The 9,165-nt window shown below is 40.5% G+C and overlaps 1 protein-coding gene across 3 annotated transcripts in view; it reads right to left on the bottom strand.

Annotated features, from left to right (window-relative positions):
* Positions 1-9,165, bottom strand: part of L2HGDH (L-2-hydroxyglutarate dehydrogenase) — a 22,209-nt gene that overhangs the window by 4,364 nt on the left and 8,680 nt on the right. Inside the window, exons 5-7 of one of the 3 annotated variants that reach the window (XM_042473426.1) lie at positions 8,837-8,999; positions 4,511-4,545; positions 1,407-2,803 (exon numbers count right to left, since the gene is read on the bottom strand). In XM_042473426.1, coding sequence (XP_042329360.1) covers positions 2,597-2,803; positions 4,511-4,545; positions 8,837-8,999 — 405 coding nt within the window. In that variant the 3' untranslated portion in view covers positions 1,407-2,596. Of the gene's footprint in view, positions 1-1,406; positions 2,804-4,510; positions 4,546-8,836; positions 9,000-9,165 lie in introns of those variants that run through there. The other 2 variants (XR_006104533.1, XM_042473437.1) reach the window with 2 other exon arrangements.

Raw genomic sequence — 9,165 nt, 5'->3', positions numbered from 1 at the left:
CCCTCCTTTATTTGCCCCATCAAGAGAGGCTGCCTGGGCAGTGGCTTATTCTAAGCACTGAGGAAACTACTCTTAAGTTAGCAGTGACTGAAGACCATTGCTAATCATGGGTAGATAGCTGTATATGGCCTGTAGTGTAGCCCTGATACTCACAGGGCACTTTGTTTTATTTATGTTTGAGACAGCCCCAACTTCAAGCTGGGGTTTAGAAGCTTAGCCCTTTCAATCTCAGGCAGGCTTTATAGTAACCTGGCTGCATGATAGAAGCCAGCTCGGTCCTCAACTCCCTTCCCACTTGCATAGGTAGCTGGGAAGGGCAGAGGGGCTGCTGTGGAACATGGCCCCCCATTTACCTGAGGTATGTCTGTATCCTGAGACGGATAATCTCTGATGGAAAGGAGAGGCCAAGCACTCAAGCTGCTCTCTCAAGAGTGGCACAGTTTGGGGCAGCCAAACACAATTGGGGGTGAAGGGAACTCTCCACCCATGATATCCACTAGTGGTTTAACCCTTTTTGTTGTTGTAATTTTTGGGAGGGAACACAGGAGGATTAATATCCATGTGTTCTCTCATAGTATCTTTGGGTTGGAAGAGACCCCAAGGGACATCCAGTCCAACCCCATTCTGCCATGCAGGAACTCTCAATCATAGAATACCCGATAGATGGCCCTCCAGCCTCTGTATAGAAGTGAGTGGCAGAGGCCATGCTCTCTCTGTGGAGGACATGAAGCCATATTGTGCTTTATTGTGGGATGGTTTGTGGCAGCCAAAAAAGACCATTTTAGAGTTGGAAGCTTCAGCTCCTGGTGGGCCAAGTCTAGCTTCCTTTACAGCCCTGCGGCTGTACAACATAGAAGAGGAGTCCTCTGCCTCCTTACACACCATCTCATTATAAGAATTCAAAATGAAAGTGCAGGAGCCCTGGCAACACAACTGGGAAGATGCATGGTCCAACGGAGGTCTTGGGAGGAACTGGCCCTTGGCACTCATACAGTTCTATACCTCTGATGATGATGATGCTTCTTCTATTGTTGCTGGTGGTACAATGTGTGCTTATGTGTTAGTTATGTTGACTGTGAAGTACATCTGTTTGTGTCTTGTCAATAACAACCTTTTCTTTAGGTAATACAACAAAAATCTTGTGGCACCCTTAAGACTAAAGACTAACATTTATTTTAGCATATTTTTGTGAATTATGTTCTACTAAGGATATCTGAAAAACCAGTTTAAAGGGAGAGAATTTAAACCAAATGGGGAAAAAGGGAGACGGGTGTAGGTGACTTGGAATTGAAATTGTGTATATTCCCAATCTGTTTCCCACAAGAGAGGTCAAAACATTGTGGAAGGACATAGAAAAGGACCTTGTCTGCTGTGTGCCCCTTCTGTGGAATGTTCTCTCTTCAAGGTTTGATTGACACCAAGTCAAATATATATTTTTATTAAAGATTTTCAGGCTTAATATTTTGTACATCTACATGTTTTTAAAGTGTTTTAACCTTTTAAGGTGTTTTCATCATTTTAAATCTGATTGCTTTATCGTGGCATTATCATTTTCAATCTAGAATTGTTTCAAACTGTTTATTTTACTTTCTCTGTGCACTGGCCTGATGTCCCAAAGGGTGTGACATAAATACGCCACAAAATAAATAATAAACAAATATTCTGAACAATGACTTAAAACTATCAACAAAGCTTTACCCAAATGTGCATGCCTGCTCTAAGTAGAATGACCTGAACTAAGGTTACAGCAACATTACAACTTTCCCAAAGATATCATACCCATATGACTTCATCCAATGAAGCCACAGGAATTAGCTTTGTGAGTGGCTGAGAGGTATTCATAGAGAACTACAAGAGGTTTTTAGAGAGGAGAAACTATGGTTCTACTGGTTTAAGTCTGCAATATCAATTGCATGTCCCAACACTGTTAACTTGTCCTCTACGCTCTGTACAACGTTTAATGTGCTAAACCTTGGCTATTACTTTGTTTTTGGGCATTATTCAAAGTGCTAGTCATGACCTATAAAGCCCTACATGGCTTAGGTTCACCTTGAGTCCCATTTTGGGAGAAAGGCAGGATATAAATTCCTTAAATAAAATAAATAAATAGGTCCAGAGTATCTGAAAAGCCATATCTCTCCATATGAACCTGACAGAGCTTTAAGATAATCCGAGGAAGGCTTTCTCTCAGTCTCACCACCATCACAGGCTCACTTAGTGAGGACATGAGAGAGAGAGAGAGAGCCTTCTTGGTGGCTGTTCCCACCCTCTGCAACTCCCTGCCTTTTCTTTCTTCAACAAGAAAAAACATTTTTATTTAAGCAAGTTTTCAATGCTTAAGCACAGAAGGTTCTTAATATGTATGTTTTATGTGCTATATGATTTTAAATCAGTTTTATGATGTTTCAATAGGGTGTTTTTAAATAAATTTTAAAACATTTCTGTAAATGATTTTAATGTGTTGTTGTGGAAGCTTCCTTGGGTGCTGGCCTGGGAGAAAGGTAGCATATAAATAAAGTAAATAAATAAATAAAATAAAGATCCATTAAATACCAAATCACCATGATGAAAGCCCTCAGAGATCTGAGGGCTTCCATCAGCTGCCACTGACGTAACAAAAGGGGAAATTGCGTACCGGATAAATATTTCCTCTAACCAAATAGCACTTCTCTGGTTTTAGCACCAAATAATCACCCCGGAAAGGGACAATGCGGGGCTCTGAGTTGCAACCACTGATCTGAGAAAGGCGATCTGAGTAAAGTCCTGCACAGGAGATGAGATGCCGACAGTGGATTTCCTCTCCCTGTCACAAAAGAAGCACAAACTCAGTTTAGGGACTGCATCTCATCTAGCACAATCACAAAAGCATCTTGACATTTGAGCCTTCTTCTCTCTCTTCCATTTCCATGACTCTTGTCCTGCTCACACTGGCGTGGCCCTCTAAAACGGAAACAGGAGAGGTGAAGGGTGTGTGTAACCTTGATCAGGCTTGGCCTCATCAGGAGATAGAAGGGCAGATGCTTTAGCACCAGGGATAGCTCTCCAAGGGAAAGCTGGACTGGCCCAACCTGGCCTGCCAAACACTAAACCGATGTTTCGCAGAGCAGAGCAATGGTTTGGAATTGTACAGCATAAGGGGAGTTCTATAGGCATGTTTTCTGTTTCTTCAACCGGAACATTACAAGGGCTTTAAGCAGGGACCTCAATGGATGCTAGCTAGAATGGGTGTGTATCAGCTCCAGCATCAGAGACTGTGTGTGTGTGTGTGTGTGTGTGTGTGTGTGTGTGTGTTAGTTGCTGAGGAACACAAAATGGAGCATATCCAAGGAATACTTGTGGGATTCCCATACACTCTGGTTGGCTACTGTTTGAATAAAATAATGGACCAGATAGGGCTTTGGCCTGATTCACGTTCAGCTCTTCTATCAAAGTTAGTACCATTTCATACACAGTCACAGACTGTCTATTATCTATTAAGAGTTACTATTATCTATTAACAGTTAGTTTTATTAAGGAGATTAATTAATCAAACCAAAGGGAACTTTTAAAAAAAAAATAAAGCAAATAATACAAAAAGTCAGCTGGAATTTCACGGAGCAATTAACTTATTCATACCTATGTACACTATGAGCTTTTACAAGATTGAATGACTGGATTGTTTCAAAATCAAGTCATGTCATCAGGACTTCTACTGTCTACATCTTTCTACTCTGTCTTGAAAAGGAGACAAGCAGCAATGACATGTCACTTAGCATTAAGAGGGGTTTTCAAGCTAACTATGTAATCCTAATTGATCATACAAAAGCAAGTTTACAACATTTTGAGGTGAGTTTCAATTACTTTGCTGATGGAAATCAGACAACTCTGATTGTGGGCCTACAAACAGATATAATTGATATATAAACTAGGCAAAGGAATAAACCAGGATGGTCACTTTCATAGTCAATTTTCACTGGAAATATTCCAGGAGTTTTCATAGTGACAAACAGACATTACAGTGACATCATTATTCTCTACAGCATTTCCAGCTGTTAAAAGATTGCATTTGCCTTGGCAAATGTAGCAACTAGTTTAATCTAGCATCTGGATTAAGCCAACATTATATGGGGCAGTTCTTTCTTTTTGTGGGAAGAAGATTTCAACATTGGCTTCTAGCATGGAGCTCATACTCTCCACATGAGACCACCAAATAATATTGGTTTTTGTATTCTTTGAGTTCTACTATAATATTCACTGTGAAATGTGATGTACCCCAAAATTGAAAATGGTTGAAAGCACAGATGGTCACTGAATATAAAAAAAATTATACTCGAGATAAAAAGGATTTCTTTCCGATATATTTCAAGCTATAAAAAAACCCCTCACATTTGTCTTCACAGGATAAATCACTTTCATCTTTGCATTTTTATTTCTGCAAAGATAGTGTAGTGGAAGTTGATAAAGCATCTTCTGCAATTGGAAAATAAGATGTCATGCACTTTAAAAAGCAAATCTGAAAACCTGGTCTTACCTTTGAATTTCTAACAACAACTGGATATTTCATCCCTGTAAATAATAATAAGAAAAAAGTATCCTTATAGATCACACCCAGTACTTTGAATTATTCCTGGAAACAGATTGGCAGCAAATGGTCGGTTGGAGGAGGGGAGTTGTATGATCCCTAGATTATCTCTTCTTTGTGTTTCCAACCCCTTCACACCCATGAGCGAGGCTGCAAGAGGGGTGTCACTACAGGGGTGTGGTCTACATCAAGTGACCCCCCCCCCGAGGGGATGACACCACTGCTCTACAAACACCTGCCTTTTGGCAGAAATGATTTGTGGCATTTGTCTGCATTCTTTTAAAATGCTGAAGAGATAGTGTGAGTGGGGCAAGGTTTCGTGGGAAGAGAAAAGAGAAGCCGCAGGGTTTTTAAAAATTTTTTAAATTTAATTTAAAAAAATTAAATTCCTTTTATGCTTTCTTTAAAAAAAGCACATTTTACCAAATTTTCACTTAACCATATGAAGCAATATATATGTAAATACATTTAGGTTGTATGTATGATACAGTAATTTAAGGGTATAATTTTAATTTTGCTAGTTGTTTATGTCACAACTATTACCATTACATTCAGTGATGTATGGGAATTATGGTTTATGAGTAACATTAGTACAAAAAACATGACTAAGGATGTTGTATGGTGTGGTATGGGAGGAGATTAATGAGGGGGTGACACCATGAATTACCGCACTGGGTGACACCAACCCTAGTGATGCCATTGGACTGCAACAAGGAATTGTGACAGGGGCCTGGTTCTGATTGTCACAGTCTCACTGTTACTGGTGAAAGAGGGTTAAAACTGTCACCCTCTTTGCACCTAGTTGGTAGTTGAACAAACCTCTTTTGCATGATCTGGCTGCTGGCTGTTAAGGTAGTTTAGGAGGGGAAATTTAAGTAGTCTTATAGCAATAGCAAGTAAATTTCTACAGTGGTTACCGATGTACTAAGTGGTTTACAATGTGTAAGCTAATTGTCCCGAACAAGCTGAGTACTCATTTTAGTGACCTACAAAAGGATGCCAGGCTGAGTTGACCCAGAGCCCCTGGCTGGTATTAAACTCACAACCTTGTGGTTTGTGAGTAAGTGGCTGCAGTACAGGCATTTAACCACTGCACCACCAGGGCTCCATACAGTAAGACTTCATATTGAGTATGGAGCAGTTATGGATGCGTAATTCTAGAATATGAATCCTCAACCACAATACTGAATGCCAGTATCTTTATATATACTCTGCATTTCCCCCCAAACTGGGACTCAAGGCAGCTTACTAATTAAATTGGTTACAATATAGTTAAAAACATACAAAAGATCAACATTAAAATATAATTAAACTATTAAGAATATTAAAACAATTTAAAACACACTCTTTGAAAGGTTAATCGGTTTTTAAATAGCTTTTTAAAAGCTGCTGAAACAGCTCCACTGGCCATCGGTCTGTTTCCGGGCACAACTCAAAGTGCTGGCTTTGACCTATAAAGCCCTATATGGCTCAATTCCAGACTGTCTGAAAGCCAGTATTTCCCATTACAAGCCTGCACATGACCTTAGGGGGAGGGCTTTCTCTCCATCCCACCACCCTCCCAGACTTGACTGGTAAGGACATGGGAGAGATCTTGCTTCAAAGGAGCAAGCTTTTCACTGAGGAGAGGGTTCCCCTTGAAGAGCTGACAGACATATAGGAGAGACCCTTCTCCATGGCTGCTCCTAGACTTTGGAACTCCCTTCTAAGAGAGATTCGATTCTCCTTTGCCCATTGTCTTTGTTTAAACACACCTTTAGCCTTGGCTGACTAGGATGGAACGATGTGTAACTGGGTGTGCTGTTTTAATAAGTATTGAATTTTAAGTGTTTTAATGGTTTTAAATTTTGTTTTAAAAATAGTTAATTTAATGTCTGATTTAACATGTATACTCAACTATAAGTAAACCTCATATATAAGTAGGTTTGGGGGACAAAATTATGGATTTTGATATGTCCCGTGATTCAGTCAAGGGTAAAATATAGCGGCCTGTAACAAAGGATCTAAAGAATGAAGCAAAGGAAAACAATGCCTAAGAATTTACAAAATGCCAGCAGGCATAACTGTTTGTGTTCACACTAAAGGCTGGCTGGATGAGAGAATAGAAGCGGCCAGTGCTTCCAGGACAGATGACACTGCTGCCTTTCACCACGGGAAGGTTCCTTTTTTTATGAGTTAACGTACAATACTTTTAATATACAATTTGGAATGCTACAACTTCTCTTTAAAACTGTTTGCTTTAAACCTTCCCTCTTCCTAGGGAAGTTGAAATGGTCCCATTGTTGACAGGGAGAGACCTTTTTATTCCAACAAGCTTTGTTGGAATAAAAAGGTCTCTCCCTGTCAACAATGGGACCATTTCGGTTTCCCTAAGAAGAGAGTTCCTGAGCCAAGGGATAGCAAAGGCGCTCTCTTGTGGTCCAATCATCACTCCATAATGACAGAACAAGCAGAGACCAGAATGTTACCTTATTCATTAAAGACTTTTTTTTACTCATTTGTGCTACTTGTTTTGCTTTTTGTTCCTTTTCCATTACAGTACTTTCTGGTTCTTATAGTTTTTTTGTGGGTTTTTCGGACTATGTGACCACTTTCTAGAAGAGTTTATTCCTGACGTTTTGCTGGCATCTGTGGCTGGCATCTTCAGAGATGCCACAGATGCTGGTGAAACATCAAGAATAAACTCTTCTAGAACATGGCAACATAGCCTGAAAAACCCACAAAAAACTGGATGCTGGCTGTGAAAGCCTTTTTCTGGTACTTGCTAAAAGGGAGGGAAACATTGTAGGCTTAAGAGAATGGCATAAAATTTGAAAACTGCTTCTACAAAAGCATTTAAAGTATCGTCTAAAACAGTGATCTCCAAACTGTGATCTTTAAAGGATTTTAGACATCAGCTCTTGGCCAACATGACTGAGACTTCTGGGAACTGAAGTCCAAAATCTCTTAAAGGGCATAGTTTGGGGACCACTGGTCTAAACTAACTAGAAACTGTTGCTCATTACACCAGTGAAGTAACTTCAGTCTAACTCATTGCATTGCTTTTGAAATGTAAGCTTGTTACATCCTCATTAGAAAAAACATAGTTACCCATAACTCGTTATTTCCATGCTCTTGGGAACAAGGCCGCTTTCACTCACCTTCAAACTGTTAGAAATCTAACTGAGAGAGTAACCGAATATCAGGGCTGACTGTTTGAAAGACTGTATCTCCCTGTATGAACCTGCTTGAGTTTCAAGATACTCAAGGGATCTCAGGGGCGAAACAGACTGCTCAAAAAGGGTGGATTAAGGCCACTTCCCCCAGAGCTGTGGCAAAGAGACACGCGCGGCCCAATCCATCCTAGAGCCAGCCCAAGTGAGAGTGGAAAAGATCTGCTTCTTTTTGGGCTGGGAAAGGGCCGCCTTAGGCAGCCCCAATGCAACCCCAGGGAGGCTTCCATGCACTTAGTGGCTTTGCATTGTCAAAAAGCCACACCCCTGGAGCAGCTTGAAGCGTCTGGCTGGGTGGGTGTCTTCCAGGTGTCTTGGACGCGTGTGGTGTCAAAATGCCATACCCCCAAGCAGCCTGGATGCTGGCATTTCCAGGCTGTCTGTTCAGCCCCTCAGTCTCACCACCATCACATGGGAGACAGGACCTTTTTGGTGGCTGCTCCCAGACTGTGGCATTTTCCCCTATAAAAGGCTAGTATGGTCCCTTCTCTGCCTCTCTTCCACTGGCCTTTTATTTTAGCAGGCATTTGGTGACTAACTGATTGTGAAGAAGGGTTATGGTTATGTCACTAAATGATTTTACATCGTTTCAAAGTATTATGTTTTAATATAGTAGCTCATTTGTGTGTTTTTTTAAAAAACTTTTTTTATCATTAGGTTTTTAATCCATGTTGTGAGATGCTTTAGGTCACATGTCAAGGATATTAAATATATAAATAATCCAGTATTCCCCCCCCCCCTTTCTGACTGGCAGTACTCTCCAGGGTTTCAGGGAAAGAAAGATCTTTTCCATCACTTCCTCCTGTTAGTTGAAGATGCCAGGGACTAAAATAACATTCTGATAAATTATCAGCATGGAAGCCTTTGATCAACTGGGCCAAGTGGTCTCTGCCCACCCTTCTGCTTCATAGGATCTGCAGTTTGTTTACACACAGAACTGTTCAGGTGAATGACTACACATAACAAAAACTCACACCAAACTGTAATGGGAGAAGCAGGGAGAAAACATGTATACAGTAATAAGGGGATGAAAGAGTCAGGAAGAAATCACACAGCTTTTTACCTTCATCACTTCCAGCAGGACTTTCCTTTGCCATCTGTATGTCTTCTACCTCAAAATCAGTCAGGACAGTACCTCCAGAAGCCTGAAAATCTTCAGCATAAGCCAAGGCCACCTGCCTGTAGTTGACAATGCCAGTGTAGGGAGAGTCCAGTGCCATCAAGCCCTAAAAAGATGGGCAGAGGGTCAATATCTTAAGTGATTTTATCTTTTATAATTGTATTCTATAGTTAAACAAAGTATCTGTTTTGATATTGTAATAGTTTAATTGCATTTTTAATTGTGCTGTGCTTTTAGACTGTAAGCTGCTTTGGGCCCCAAATATATATACA

The sequence above is a fragment of the Sceloporus undulatus genome, chromosome 1, assembly GCF_019175285.1.
Source record: "Sceloporus undulatus isolate JIND9_A2432 ecotype Alabama chromosome 1, SceUnd_v1.1, whole genome shotgun sequence".
NCBI classification, from domain to species: Eukaryota; Metazoa; Chordata; class Lepidosauria; order Squamata; family Phrynosomatidae; genus Sceloporus; species Sceloporus undulatus.
Note: the sequence above shows the minus strand (reverse complement) of the source record. Positions and strands in the feature narration are given on the sequence as shown.